The 16473-nt window shown below is 38.2% G+C and overlaps 2 protein-coding genes across 2 annotated transcripts; one reads left to right on the forward strand and one right to left on the reverse strand.

Annotated features, from left to right (window-relative positions):
* Nucleotides 1-1195: 1195 nt before the first annotated feature.
* Nucleotides 1196-3689, reverse strand: LOC150079985 (BTB/POZ domain-containing protein 6-B-like). The gene is made up of 2 exons (XM_090383303.1): nucleotides 3469-3689; nucleotides 1196-1439 (listed from the first exon to the last, which is right to left on the reverse strand). Exons 1-2 carry the CDS (start codon nucleotides 3687-3689, stop codon nucleotides 1196-1198), a joined length of 465 nt encoding a protein of 154 aa, XP_090239429.1.
* A 194-nt stretch (nucleotides 3690-3883) lies between these two features.
* LOC150079986 (BTB/POZ domain-containing protein 2-like) lies at nucleotides 3884-15953 on the forward strand. Its single transcript, XM_090383304.1, has 4 exons — nucleotides 3884-3913; nucleotides 6966-7070; nucleotides 11602-11828; nucleotides 14864-15953. Exons 1-4 carry the CDS (start codon nucleotides 3884-3886, stop codon nucleotides 15951-15953), a joined length of 1452 nt encoding a protein of 483 aa, XP_090239430.1.
* Nucleotides 15954-16473: the final 520 nt, after the last annotated feature.

Raw genomic sequence — 16473 nt, forward strand, 5'->3', positions numbered from 1 at the left:
TTGTTCTAGCAACTCTACATCCTTCCTAAAATGAGGCCTCCAGACCTGTACACAGTACTCTAGGTATAGCCTGGCCATTGCTTTGTATAACAGGATAATCACTTCCCTGTCCTTGCTAACAAAATTCCTATATATCATTGACAAGACTCCATAACCTGCCCTGGCAGCCCATCTGCACTTCTCAGCTTACTTCCTATTTGACTGCACAATTACCCCCCCCCAGGTCTCTTTCACTTTCCACTTCCCTGATTGTAGTACCACACAGTTGGTATGTTTCTCTTGGGTTATTGTTACCCATATACAGTACATTGCATTTGTCAATGTTAAACTTCAGTTGCCAATTCTCAGCCCATTTGTCCAACTTATCTATATCCAGTTGGAGTAGCATACTGTCATTAACAACCCTGACAACCTTTGTATCATCTGAAAACTTGGACATTAAACCTGATATACCTTCATCAATATCATTGATAAATATACAAAACAACAGTGGACCCAACACCGAACCCTGTGGGACTACACTAATAACATTTGTCCGTGAAGAGCACTGTCCATTGATTACCACTCTGTGTCTTGTCCCACTCAACCATCCCTTTATCCATTGTGGCAACTTACCCTTATTTCCCCAGCAGGGGCAATAAGGGTAAATTGCCACAATGTTGGGCCCCAGCAGGGGTCTAGCGGCAAAATGGCCAGAAGGACAACAGTACACGACATTACACATCTCAAGATCCATACATTTTTAAGTCTCTGGCCTTTACAGTGAACTGTTATACCCACAATGAAAGCAACAAGGAGATGGGGTGGAACTCCCTGGTGCTGTTAGACAAAATATTAAATTGAAAGAACAGTCTTTCCTTGGTGAATTCTCTTTTTGTCTCCAATCGGAGTTATATTCTCCCTCTGAATCGTCGGTTTTATGCTTATGCAGATCAAAGGAAAAAGTTCTTCGGGTGTGAATAGTTTTGTTTCTGAAACTTCAACCAGTTCTTTGGCAGACATGAAACGAAACTTGATGTAGACGAAAACATCTTCCAGAAAATGGCGTAATTTTTTTCCGTTGGATCAATATCTTCTTTTTCGAGATAGTTTTTACCCCACTCATAAACAGCCTGAAACAGGGAGTATTCTGAAGATATTCTTATTGCATTACGACTGGCTATGTGTAGTACAGAGTCTTTGACAATTAAGGAAATCAGTTGTCTGAATAACAGAACCTGTTTTCAACACAAATAGAGTTTGACATCAAGGCATCTAAATTCATCACTTTGGCAAATTTGAAAACTTTACAAGCACATCCACTGTTAACCGTCGTAAGATCCACCAGAAATTCTTCACCCTTTTGTTTAAGCATCGGGATTTGGTATTTGTTTGCTACGTAATATACGTTTATGGCTGTATCCACTGAAGAAATAGAAACTTCATCTGTATACAGGTATCTGTAAAGATACAAAAATCAATTCACTAAGAATTAAATACAGAGTTCGCAATAGTAACTTGACATATTTGCAAACAGGCAATATATTATCGTACCAAAGTTTTGGAACATTTGAAATTAGATAAAAATGTATGTTTATTCAAAGAAATTACTAACTTGTTATCCGCCTTTGGCCTTAATAACAGCTTTCGTGAATCAATGAAAAACTATCAGTACTTGTAGTCCTGCCCGCTTGAGTAGTACAGTGATTATAATCACTGTTCTCCCACACTGGGTGGAAATATCCTGGGTTCGAATCCATTCGATAAGCGAGGAATTCATATGAGCTCTTTTCGCAAAGTGGCTAAGTTCGTCGGTCTCATAAGAGGACTGCATGGTCTTACTTCGTGGAAATGTGAATTCTGGTTTTCGTCTAGCAATGAACAGATCTGACTGAGGTGTTTAAAACCTTGAATGGATTGGGTAAGCGGAATGTTACTGGCATTCATCCACTTGCTGAGACCACACATGACTGCGTATAAATTCAAGTTGAGGAAGGATGGTTGCGGATAGATGTGGGAAAGTCTGTCTTCAGCCAGCGGGTGGTTGATTGTTGGAACAGGCATCCATCTGTTGTTGTGGTGGTGGATGGGTTGAATAAATTCAAGGAAGAACTAGATAAATTCTTGAAGGGTATGGATGGGTGAACTGTTTTGATTGCTTATGATATACCTATATAAGCTTGCTTTTTTGCATCATTTGCCGTTACTACTGCTGCTGCTGCTACTACTACACTTACAATTTCCTACAATCAGAGAGCGAGGAATTTCTCATGACTTTTAATAGTGTAAAAACCATTCTTACAAATATTATGATAATAAAATTTTATCATTTTTTAAAAATAATTAGCGTTTTGAAACACCGCATTTGGCAATTTCTTGTGCGCTCAGAGTTTCCATTTCAATAGAGGCCAGATTAGCGTAGCAGCAGGAGGAGGACTGATCGAACGATACTATACAATGGGAAGGCCAGTTTGATGCAGTTCTTGTTGACAGGAAGTAGGGCTGTAGCGAACTTACGGTAGTAAGGGACAAAAGAATGCCCACACTCCTGGAAAAGGTTTGGACTCCAACAGGAAAGGAAGACCCAGATATTAGAACACGCCGTGGTCAGGTATCATAACAAAGTACAAATGGGCTGACACTGAAGGCACTCTCAATAATTTCAAGGGCGGTGACTTAAAGATAGAGCGTGACGGAAGAGGTAAGTGGAAGCGGTCATCCCAAGGAAAGTTCTTGAGATTTCTTAGCGCCCGGATGTTCTCGCCACAAAGAAGGGAGCTTCACCTACCAGACGTGGGTAAAAACAATGGAATAAGAAGAGAACAAATGAGAATAAACATGAGGATGGAGAAATAGCTAATGATTGGGCGAGAAAGAAGGGTGAGGATGAACAAAAAGGTGATGCATGAAAGTTCCGGAGTGCCGATCAAGGTGAGTAAGCCAGTTTGAGCTTTTAGCGGAGGGGCTAAAGAAAAGTCCTAGTGTGCGGGAAGAACGCCAGAGTGCAGCACCGGGGGCACGCCTAGCGAGTCTGCGGTGGCCAAGCGCAGAGAGGGAATCGCGGAAGAATCACAAACTCATCCAGGTGGTAGAAAAGGAGAGCAAGTAAGTTTATTTAGAATATTTGTTAACAAAAACGGTGATATAAAGAAATAAATGAAAGAAAAAGTAATGGACAGGACAGTCAGTAAAGAACTGAAACCAGATGAACACTATATCGTAAGTGATAGAAATTAGAGTCAATAACTAGAGAGAAAGAAAGTGTGCGAGTGTTACTAATCTGTGACTAGAGGTATCTGTAACATAAGGAAAGTTGTTAAACGAAAAAAAATTTTTTTTTTTTTTCGTTTAACAACTTTCCTTATGTTAAAAAAAAATAAAAAAAAATTCAAGTTAATGGATTGTATAACTGGTAATAACAATGTATATTTCAGAAAAGAACGGATTATTTTACTCTAATAAGAAGGAAATATGTGTGAAATGACTCACTTGAGCGTAATGTTGAATGCCTCGAGAGTGACGTCAGGGATCAAAATGTCTCCTTCTTCCTTTAACGGTCCATACAGCATGGCTTCAAAAACAGGACTTCCAATGGCAAGTATGACTTTGTGGGCATTCACCATTGTTTGTCCCTCTCCAACAACAAAAGCTACGTCACACAATTTTGAATCCTTCAAAGAGGACTGAAGTCCCTCTCTTACTGTTACCATGATTACCTACAAAATTCAGGGTAAAATATTTACTTACAAACACTAGTAAGTTTAATGCTTTCTGTAACCAGGATTTACATCAACAAAAACAAGGTAGTGTTGGAAACCTGAAGCTAATTGAATTTATCATTAAATGATTGAGGGCCTAGTAATATGAAAGGGATATATAGTCCATGTGTGAACTGAATTTTAACATGAAATATATGAGGTCAAAAAATATTTTGGTAAGTGATCCTTTATGAGTAGTTTGACCATATGTCCTGCCAATGTGTGTGATGAGAATGTTCCAACGTCTACGCAATTCTTTCTTGGGGTCAGCATTGGTCTTAGTTGTAATGTCTTGGAAAACAAGAGGAATGCAACATCGGATGTCCAAGGATAATCTCTTGAAGATAGGGAGGGACAGATTCACAGGAACAGGCTGTGTCCGCCCCCACCAAACTCAAGGGGCAGTTGATGGCAGGACATCGTAGCATCCCGTCTTGCTATTACAGCCAGATAGCGGTCTCTTTTTGTTAACGTAACCCTCAAGCGGCCGTGGCTAGCTCTTTTTGTCTCCTGAAATTACTTTCATATTATGGAGATGACACTGCACATTAAGGCAACGTGCCACCTCCGGCTGTTCGTCCAACTACCTGCCACCACAAAGAACTATCTAAACTTGACGACTTGGCATCGTCAGCACTGGAGATGTGGCTATCATATTGAGAAGCCAAAAAACGGGGATGAATGGATATGGGCGCAACCTGTGTTTTTATAGGCATGAATAATTTGCTTAATGTCCGGCTCTGTAAGGTGTTAGATCGATTTCTACTGGATACTTGGAATTTGCATGCCAGGATACCTGTTATATCAAATATTTATGAAAATCAATTTGTTCCCTTAGATTTTGTAGTGCAATGTACTATCTGATAAACCATACACACACACATATATATATATATATATATATATATATATATACACTGAGTGATCACTGAATTATGACCACCTACTTAATACTTCGTAGGTCCTCCTTTTTCCCTCCGTACAGCAGCTATCCGACGTGACATTGATTCAACAAGATGTCGGAAGCGTTCGGGAGGTATGGCCAATCAAGCTGGCTGTGTGTAACGAGATCAGCAATGCAGGTATGGAGATGATTGGTGTATCCAGACGCCTGATATGCCTTTCCATAGTGTCCCACAAGTGCTCTGTGGGATTGACATCGGGGGGAAGTTCAGAGACCAGTGGATCTGCTGGAAGTCAGAACTGCGTTCTTCAAACCATTCCTGCACAACAAGTGCACGATGGCTCGGCGCATTGTTATCTTGGAAGATACCATCGCCAATCTGGAAAAACTGTAACAGCGGGTGTACACAGTCAGCAACAGTTGATGATAGCGGAGACCACTGATTCGTTGTACCACATGCACCAGGGGTCCAAGTTGCTGCCAGAGAAACATGCCCCACACTATACAACTGCCTCCACCGATAGATAAAGAGTCTCATGTTGTTGACGCCAAATCCGTACACGACCATCCGCGGTGTGTAGTAAATAACATGACTCATCCCACCACCACACCTTCTTCCAATCTTCTAACGTCCAACTTGCATGCTCTTTACACCAGGCGAGTGTTTTACGCCGATGACCTTGGTTAGGAGAGAATGCCGTAGGGGTCGTCTGCTGGTATAGCCCATACGTGCGACGTATGGTCATGCAGATATTGTTTCGGGTTGGCCCATGTTGTATTGGGTAGTCAGCTCTTCAACAGTGCAGCGCCTGTTCGAGTCGTCGGACCCGGCGTTCAATTCTAACTTCAACCTTTCGCTGACCTTTGTAGTTTTGTCGTCGGTCATTGTTTGACCATTTTGATGCCAGTCCAGGTACACTTTAACTACTGCAGCTCTCGAACACCCCACCAGTTCAGCCGTTTGGGAAATCGAGCTCCCACAATCTGTCCTTTATCAAAGTCCGATAAATCTTTCATTTTACCCTTCACGCTCAGAATTTTACTACCAATTGGACCACTGACAGCTTATCTATGCTACGTAGGTCGACTATCTCGGCACTCTCATATCTCACGTAGTCAACGTGAAATATGACAGTAAACGTCAGATATGACGTACACTACTGTCTTCTTTATCCCCCCCCCGCCTATATATATATATATATTTTTTTTTTCCGTTATTGTTATGTTATGTTATTGTATTTGGTTAAGTTCTTTTTCACTCTATGGTTTTCGATGCTACTGGCAAATATCCTAATTTAATTCAGTTTATATATTAGTAATATAAAGTAAAACTGTTAAGAAACAAAATAAGCGGAAAAATAAATTTTCCCAGACTATTTATCTATTTTACAAACCATATTATATTTATATGTATGTAAATTATGAGTAATGACATTAAAAATATAATAGGTAAATAATAAAATAAAATAAATATGAAGTATTCATTAGAAGCAGTATACCTGTTTCTGATGTCTCCGTTCCAATTTTGCCTGAGATTAATTTTTAGGTGATTGTAGAGAAATTAGTAGAAATGCTAATAAACGAGGAAGATAATAAGTGGTAAATTTAAATTTTGTAAAAATATTGTCAGCATCTGCAAACTGGGATCGGCGACACAAAGCCCAAGGGGTGTATATCAGAAGAAATGAGAATAGGTTCTTCTTTCTTCTTTCTTGTACTGTGCTGGTCAGACTGCAAAAACAGAATTTGATTTTCCATCTACAGTACAACAAAAGACAGCATTTTGCGAAATCGAATTAAGCGAAAGTGATTCACCGTCTTGTAATTTTTTAGCGTAATATTCAATTAAAAAAAATTCTTCTATTATTATCTTTATCTTTTGGAAAATGAAATCTTTTTTAATTGTTCTTCTGTTTAATTTACAAATAACATCATTCTTATTTTATTATTTAAAATTTGTGGCCATTTACTGGGATCACTAAGTGAAATTAGTTGATGATGTGTACCACTATTGTGATCTTCACTTTCCTCTTCATCAGAATTTGCTTCGTCTCCACCTGCTGTTTCTTGCTAAATTGCAATTCAACATCTTGGACAGGTGGTTATTCACGTGTTTCAGTTTCTTCATCAATAGTAGTAAAGCTAGAGGAAGTCGATGGACCTGGCTGTGGTCGGATATCCAGAAACCTGGTAATCGAACTTCTAGCTTTTTCTGCGTTCATAACCAGAGAGTCGTTTCCTTCGGTCAGACATCTGAGAAATATAGAAAACAAAAGTTTTAAATTTAAATTTCATTATTTGTTAATATAAATTTTCTCTTTTAGTGTTTACAGAACATTGGTCTTTTAGTTTCTGCTGCCCTGGTGCGGTGCACCACTTGCAACCACCTTAACGACTGTCGTAGCGAAGTGGTGAAACACGAGAGTTTAGTAATACTTTACGTACCTCCTTCCAGACGTCGCTCCTGTTCTCCGGGCGGAATTCTATTTGTTTATTGAGTTGTTCTTCCTCTAGGCAGGGCAGTCGCAAGTGGGTAGGCAAGGTAAGTGTTGTGTACGGACGGCAGTTCAGCAGGACGCTAAAAAGCATTTTTGAAATATACATGCCCGACCTCTGTTTAACGAACTTCTTAATAGCGAAATTTTCTAATTAGCAGATTTTCTTTTTAGCATTAGTAGAGGGATAATGCAAGAAAGCAAGCTTATGCAGCATCAGCCAGGAAAAAAAAAAAAAAACACTTCCACTTCACCCCTCTGTTCGTTCGAAATAGCTGAGCTTTAAATTTATTTAGGCTATCAACATCCACGACAAAGGATGGAAGTCTGTTCCACCAACCAACTACCCCCTGGCTAAAGGCAAACACTCCGCACATCTATCCTACATTTGTCTTTCCTCAATCTGACTTTATGGCCTCTCAGGTGATTATTCTGAGCAAGAGGCAGTATCCCATAAGCATTAAGCATGCTCGAACCATTCGAGGCTTTGTACACCTCTATCAGATCACCATGCAGGTGCCTAGTCTCCAGACACTGTAATTTGCAAAACTCGTAAGCGCAACCCTTTGTTCCATTCACTAATCTTGTTGCCCTTCTTCTGTACTCGTTCCAGCAGCTCTACGAGAGGAATTTTTGAATTCCCTTTGGTAATTACATTTAAAATAGTTTCCGCAGAACGAAATAAACTTCCCTATAATGGACGGATTACGAGAGACTTCAGTAGGAACGCATTTCTCGCGCCTTGGCCCTTGAGGCAATTTAGTGCCGCTGCTAAGCAAGAGGTAAGAGCCAAAGGATTATCATTCTGCCACTTCGCGGTACACGTAGAGGCTATCCAATCACCTGTCCCACATACCCAGAACTCGCTCTGGTCATCTGATTGATCGTTTACCAGTATAATTCATTTGAAATACAGTGCGTGATATTGAACTTACGTTAATTTGTTAATTATCTGGATCTGTGTTTCATATTTATATTTCGTGTACAAAATATATATTTAAATTTTTTCTCGAGGTAAGTATTTTTTATAATGAAAATATAATGTGAACCTTATTTTTTAGCATATTACTTACTTACTATCAGTTTATTAACAGAACGTTCACCCCCCTGTACAGCAAGTGGGCTAGGAGGGTGTAGAGAAATTTTAAAATATACATTATACGCTTTTGTACAAATTTTCAGATCTTTACAATATAAATATTGTATAATAATAACTATTAAATAGATACATACATTTGCTTAATTGTGTTCCCTTATCACTTATTCTCTATACAATTTCAATTTTTTAGTATTGATTTTTTGGATATAACGTCCAATGTAAGTCATGTTAAGCAGATGACACTGACACTTAGATTTGTATTTAGAGATTCAAGCCCTGAGAACGTTGGAATACCCGAACACGTTCTTGGAGTTTGTCCTGTGGGTGATTCTACCGGACAGGGATTGTTTGAATATATCCAATCTACTTATTGAGTATATCTAAATATTCAGAATTCACATTACGATAATGGCTTCAATATGCGCCGAAAACGCAAAGGTTTATTAAAGAAAAATAGTTGAAGTAAATTGTGGAGCATTTTTCATTTTGTTTCGGAATTGTTCAAGAATTGCATTTTTTAATATTTTAAAGGAAATGGAACGGAGGAAGCATTCCAAAAAATTCTCGTGATAATATGGCTACTGTCATTGGCGTCAATGCCAAACAAAATTTCAAAATCAATTTTTTTTCTTTCAAATTATGGACGCCACAATTTTCCGGTTAACTGAAAGGTTTACAAAAACAAAACAAAAAAAAAAAAATCATGTAGAAATATTTACATATTAAATTAAGACTGATTGATTGTAATATGTCTGATATTGACAGTCTGATAATAAAGACAAGATAATTCCATTCAAAGTGTTACAATATATTTTTATAAACGAATTTACAGATACTATTCCTAATGTAGCAGTTGGGTAAGAATTTTTTCAAACTTTACCAGTTTCAGTTAACTCGGGTGAACGGAGGTTTTCAAAATTAAAATAAATCAAAAATTATTTACGATCGGCAATGTCTCAACAACGACTAATTTGGAAGTAATTTCAATAGAAAAATGACCTTTTGGGACAAATAACCATAAATGAAATAATTAATAAATTCGCAACTCCAAGGAAACATAAATTTGTTTATTTTATTTTATTTTATTTTATTTAACATTATAAATTTCTTTTTATTTTATTATTGTGAGAGTACGATTACTGTTATTTCGAATTTAAAGTTTAATTTCAGAATGATTTTGTTATTTTTGTTTACAGTTTCATTATATTATATCTGAGATATGTTGTAATTGTTTTCTTTTTCAATAAAATAGTAATTATTATTTACACCTTATTTTAATCCAAATATTTTGAGATGTCAAATTTGATTTCGCTTTACTGGCAGCACATAGTCGCAGCGACCCTGTCTCTAGGGCCGCTGCGATTCTGTGTGAATATTACTGCTTTTGATGTTTTAGTCCCTTAACCTTTCATATCCCTTTCTTTTTTTTTTTTTTTTTTTTTTTTATTATTATTCCTGACACAGTATTTTTGACCTGCGATGGCAAAGGATTTCTGGCATTTATATGTGTAAAACTATCCCTTATAGATTAGTATTTAAAATTAGTATTAGCAATGGCGATGTGGTGCTATGAATTATGCTGCACCATCCAAAAACAAAAATAAAATAATAAGAATTAAATAAAATAACAGAAAATAAATAAAATAAGATAATAAGAAAATATTATTAATAAGAAGAAAAAAAAAAACATAAATAAAATAATAATTAATAAGAGAAAAAGAAACGAACAACCTATGCGTTTCCCCGTAGGTAATTATCCAGATGACCTTTGAAATTTCCCAAAATGTCAGCCTCTACCACCCACTTAGGTAACTTATTCCAGTAATTTATAACTCGCTGGCTAAAATAAAACTTCCTGCAGTCTAATCTAAACACCCCCCCCCCCGTAACTTGAATTTATGTCCCCTAGTTCTAGCATCATTTATAATCTTGAAAATTTCGTCCTCATTCATTTTACTGATGCCTCTCAGAGCCTTAAACACCTCAATCAAATCTCCTCTAAGGTGTCTAGTTTCCAAACTCTGCAACCCACATATTCGAAGTCTTTCCTCATATGGACGCCCTTTTGCCGATCTCACCAGGCGAGTTACCCGTCTTTGGACCCTTTCAAGGAGCAGAATGTCTTTCTTTCGGTGCAGTCTCCATACTTGAGCACAGTATTTCAAGTGTGGTCTAACAAAAGCCTTATATAATGGGATTATGACGTCCTTATCTCTACTAGCAATTGTTCGATAAATCATCGATAGGACACCGTGGACCTTCCTTGCAACCAGTCTACAATGCTCGGAAAACTTCATGTCTGACCATATCGTAACACCCAAGTCCCTTTCCTCCACTACTGGTTTAAGTTGAACTCCGCCAAGTGTATAAGTTATTTTGGGGTTACTGTTCCCCAGGTGCAACATTTTACACTTTGCTGGATTAAAGCATAGTTGCCATTTTCTGGCCAACACTGAAGTCTATCTAGGTCACTCTGAAGAAGCTCTGCTTGTCGGTGATCATTAACTACTTTACCAATCTGCATCATCTGTAAATTTACACATCACGCCCTCTATCCCCTTCATCGATGTCATTTATGGAAATCAAAAAGAACGGTGGTCCTAATACTGATCCTTGGGGAACCCCAATTCTTACATCCAACCAATCTGAAGAATAACCATTTATCACAACCTCCTGCCCTGAAGCCATCTATCTATCCATCTAAGGATTTTCCCAGTGATTCCAACCTGTTCCAGCTTATAAAGCAACCGCTCATGTGGGACTGATTCAAATGATTTGCTGAAATCTGAATGAACAATATCGAAATTATTTCTTAAGTTCAGCTCTTGAGTACCCCTGTCAAAATAGCTAACCACATTAGTTAAACATGATTTTCCCTTTACAAAACCATGCTGAGTATCCTTCAGAATTCCATTTCTATCTAAATGATCCTGAATCAATCCCACCCTTGATCATTGTCTGCATGATTAAGGTGGGTTCTGTCTTATTTTCGTGTAATTCAGTACAAGAAGCAGTCACCTCTTTGTGGGCAGGATGAGTATGCCTTGAAGCAGCTTTCCTGGCCATCGCTGTTCCTTGACAGCAAAGTGGCTAGCAGACAAAACACTTTTAACCTTATAGTATTCACTCCAATAATCGCAAAACTTTACAAATTTCATCCCCCCGCATACACTACCCTTTTTGCAGAGCTTTTTATCATAACAGAGAACGAAAGAGGCGTTTAATTAACGTTCAGAGTGCTGACACACATCATATTCTCTTTACTCGTGAATAATACGATTTACATCCTGATCAGGCGGCGCATCAAATTTGCTAATATTTGTTCGTAAATATATACTGTATATTTTTTTTTCTCGAATTTTTTAGGTAATGATGATAACAGTGAGAGAGAGACTTCAGTCCTCGCTGAAGAATTCGAAATTATGTGACGTAACTTTCGTTGTTGGAAAGGATCAAGTACGAGTGAACGCCCATAAATTCATACTTGCCATTGGAAGTCCTGTGTTTCAAAACATGTTGTACGGCCCTTTGAAGGAAGAAGGAAACATTTTGATCCCCGACGTGACTCCCGAGGCATTCAACATTATGCTCACGTGAGTAGTCATTTCATACGTCTTTGTTCTTATCGAGTGATGTAATCCGTTCTTTTTTGAAATATTATAAACTGTTCAATGGTTTTTAGAAATTAATTAACTGATCAGCAGTTGAAGTTCTCAAAGTTATTTTATTTTTAATTGTATTCAGTTTATGGGAAGGTGAAAAAGCATTGGTTCTATTCCCTAGGAGTGAGTCATATTCAAGCCTTTTTTTCACACTACAAATGAGGCTTGCGTGGCTTTGAATTCCAGAAAAACGAGGCACACCAACCATCCCTGTGGAACATATTTATTACCTCACGCATTCCATGTCCTGAAGCCTTGAGACCGTATTGATTGTGAAACGAGGTGCTACTTTCTACTGTATCAGGTGGATGCAATTAATAAACTGGCTACCCAGTTTGTCAAAATTACTTTTCGACAATCAATGGCCAGCATAGAAGTTCATTAGCATATCGGATTTCATTCTAGGAAGTGTAAGAGAAAACATGACGGATATTTGACAAGGGATAGAATGGTTATGAAGAATTCGGTAAAAATTGGAATGTTTTGCTTAAAATGTTTTGTTTACGAACCTGCTTGACTGGTACAATCATAACTAAAACTGCACAGAGACATGCTGTTATTTAAGAACAGCACAGGGACTTTTTTAAGACTTATGATTTATCTAAATAATACCGGCAACATAAATAGTCAACAAAATAAAAGATTCTCGTTTATTATTTATTTTTCCTTATAGTATACTAGTCTGTGAAAAGTAATGGAGTTCCTCACTTTCTAATTCTACGAAATTTTACACATCTTTTGGAAATTGTACTTGACCGACGATGATCAGTATACCTTGGTTTATATACTTGATAACCTTAGCCTAAATTGATTTCTTGTCTGAAATCAGTTCTGGAACTGAATTCAATTGAGCTACGTTCGTCCAATTGGAAACCTCTACAATTGTCTCCACATTGGAATAACAGCTGTATGCTATTAATTTTTACGAAAACCTGCCTACCACAACTATTTTGGTTTCGATGTGTTTTTAATACCATGGCAACTAAGATTGGGGTGCATCATTCTGTTGCATCCGTAATTGTATTTTTGCGGTTGGTTTGCTAGATCCGAGTTTCCAGGTGGTAAAACCATCTAGTCCTAGCCTAAGACCGAAGAATATTTGGGGAAAAAAAAAGGAGAAAACGAAGAACGGATTCAAAAAATGCTAAAAATGAATAAAATGATCAGGTTATGAAATATAAATGGCACACTATGCTCACGTGGAACACTAGTTCAACTACCAAATGTATTATGTTCATAGACTGCGTGTGTTCCTCTGTGGTCGATTTGCCCGTTGTGCTGGACGAAACATTTGAGTTTTCTGGGAGGAAAATGTTGCTATTTATGTTTGAGACCGACTAACTCAGCCACGGAGTGAAAAGAGCCTATAAAAGTGCTTCGCGTAATTAATGGAATTCGAACCCGGACCTTTTTCACGCCAATGTGCTGCGCACAGACGAGTATCAGTGTTTGTGTAGGTGTACGCTGTCACTTAATACTTGACCTTCACTGCGACTTCCACATCTTCAACTGAAACAGTTACTTGGGGGTGACTAAACCCGAGATAAGAATCTTGCCGCTCAACCGTGACAAATACTTGGATATCACTAAACCACAGAAACTTGGTCTCCCAACCATGATCTGCACATCTTCAATTGAAACAGTTAATTGGACATTAATAAACCACAAGAAAGGCCCTTGCCTCTGGACTATGAAAAATGCCTAGACATGACTAAGCCTAGGACTTGGTCTGCCAATTGCGACCTGCATATCTTCAATTGTGACAGTTACTTGGACATGACTAAACCACAGAAAAGGACCTTGCCTCTTGACCATGATTTGTGTGCCAAGTGGCGATCAATACCAGACTCTCTTGTCTGGTATCTTTTGACTCCCATTCCCTTCCCCCACTGTACTAGTGCAGTTTACTCCACCGAATAATTTTGAGGACGCCTTCATCTACGCCTCAATATTTCTTACTATTGTATTTCCCTTCTACTTGATTTTCCTATTCCCCACTCTCTATCTGTGTTTTTTGATATAGGTCCTGTCACTTAATGCTCAGGCAATTAGGTGGCAGTACCTGCCAGACAATGGGCAGCCTGGCTGATCTCCTAGCGGTGTGTACGGGTAACTTGGGGTCCCATTGGGGGTCCTGCGGCCAATACTAATGAATGTTCTGCAATATGTGTTGTGAGTTTGAGTCCTTTTTGTCACCAGGAAGCGGCAATCACCTGGACAACTGGTGCCAGTGCCTTTCTCCTGTACGTGGAGCTGGACCTGTTTTCCCGTCTTTATTTGCATCCACCCGTTATTTATTTTTATAAATTTGCTTTAAAATATTTGTTGTTTGTTGACTTCCACTACTGCAACTGAATTCAACTGCAGTCACGGGTAGACACAAATCGCAACTCCGACTGCAATTCTCAGAAAATTTCCAATTCTTGGGCGTGTAAAGCGATAAGTTAGCAGAACATGAAGACGACGATACCAATTTTCATAAATAACAAACTTTTAATAAAGCATTATATAAAAAATTTATGAAACAAAATTTACATATATAGGAACCATGATACAAGACGATTCACCATCTCACACACATCAACTATTCTCAAATATTCCTCAGGTGTATATAAAATTTACTTTGGTAACACAACCCTTCCTTTCCTTTCCTCTTTCCTTCCTTTCCAATTTTGCGCACAAAATTTTATTTTGTGTGCAAAATTGACTTGGCAGAACCAAATAAATTACAGATAGGAAACAGTACATAAGAATTGTACAAGTTCGTCTGTTTGCGTTAAAATTGAAGAAATAAAAAGTGCAGTATATACACCAGTGTAATTAATTAATCAAATAAAATCTTAAGTATATGTGAATAATTTATAGCACACTGTTCATAAATATTCCTTTTTCAGGTTGTCTTTTAATAATATGTCAGATTATGTGCATTTCATCCCGAGTTGAAGTGTTGCTGCTTTTTCTTGCAGGTTCCTGTACACAGATTTGATCTCAATTCTCTCAGTGGACTCGGCCATCGATGTGTGCTACTGCGCGGACAAATATCAAATTCCCACGCTTAAACTGAAGTGTGAAGAATATCTGGTGGACCACATGACTGTTGACAACGGGCGCGCCTGCCAAGTTTACGAATTTGCGACACTCATGAATTTAGATGAACTATTATATAAATGTGTTCTGATGTTCGCTCACGAGTCAGAAGCCATTTTGAAGTCTCCCGATTTCTTGAATTGCCAGAAAAGCACAGTGCAGAGGATAGCAAATAGGGATGATTTGAGAATTGACTCGGAGTATTCCCTGTTTCAGGCTGTTCACGAGTGGGGTAAAAATCGTCTCAGAAAGGAAGGTGTTGTGCCAACGTCAGAAAAATTACGAAATCTTCTGGAAAATGTTTTCGTCGACATCAGGTTTCGTTTAATGTCTGCCAAAGAACTCGTTCGGGTTGCGGAAACAAAATTATTGAAACCTGAAGAACTTGTGTGGCTGTTCTGCCATAATGCAAATCCTGAGACCGAAATCACGAACGTCCCTTTTATCGTAGGCCGAAACAGTTCTCCGAGGAAAAAGACTTTGAACGCAATTATTTGCTATTTTATTACACACGAGGAACGGTTCTTAATTGAGAGTGTTAAGTGCTCAAAAAATGAGGAGGGTTCACCCAATTCCTGCAACCCTGCTTCAAAACCAGGGAGCGCTGTTTCTGTTACGTTAGAAATAATGGAGGGTTCTTTAACCCTCTCGGATATTGAGATGGACTTGTTTATTAATGGCGTTACGGTCAAAGTCAATGACTTTTCCCTGAAACCGCTTTCTGGATATTCAAAAGAAGTGGCATTTTCCAGAGATTTACCCGAGGAGAATACGACTGTTGAGTGTTGCGAAGGAGAGAAATTTCAAATAACGGGCGACATTAAAGGTCAAAACGTCGAGAGATATTCGCACCCGGCGGCTGTTGAGAAGAAGGTGTACGAAGTGTGCGGCTGCAAATTGAGCGTCGAATTAGAAAATAAATGGAAGGTGGAAGCTGTCCATGTTAACATACATTACAACATCGATTAGCAGAGACTGAGTTCATTTGTCAATCTTCGGAGGCGATTTTGGTTATGGTAATATCGCAGTTGCAGCTTTCTTTGTCTAAGAATTGCTGCTGAATGCGGAATATTCCGTCGTATAGGTCGACTCCCCTTTTAAATAGTCATGTCACGCAAAAAAATAAAATCTGCATTGAAATGGTTTTGCTTTTTGAACTTGATTCTTTGTTACTTTAATAAGTTTTGAACATTATATTACGATGCATAATAAACTGTAAATAAAGTTGTAAATATTCACACTGAGTGGCCTCTCTGTTAGATACCCTTACCCTTGTAATTAAATGGAGTATACCTTTAGAATCTTCATCAGGAATTCGCTCGTGCGATGAAAAACAGGCACGTGGATACGTAAGCACCCCGTATGCGTTCAGTTTCATGCTGGCTGGGCTGGATGAAACATTGAAGTACAGGTAGTTCTCGACTTTACGAGTTAATTCGTTCGTATATTATCTAATTAGTTTGTGTTTAAACAATGATTGATTTATCGA

The sequence above is a fragment of the Mastigoproctus giganteus genome, chromosome 10 (genome assembly GCF_048544385.1).
Source record: "Mastigoproctus giganteus isolate SK-2022 chromosome 10, ASM4854438v1, whole genome shotgun sequence".
NCBI lineage: Eukaryota > Metazoa > Arthropoda > Arachnida > Uropygi > Thelyphonidae > Mastigoproctus > Mastigoproctus giganteus.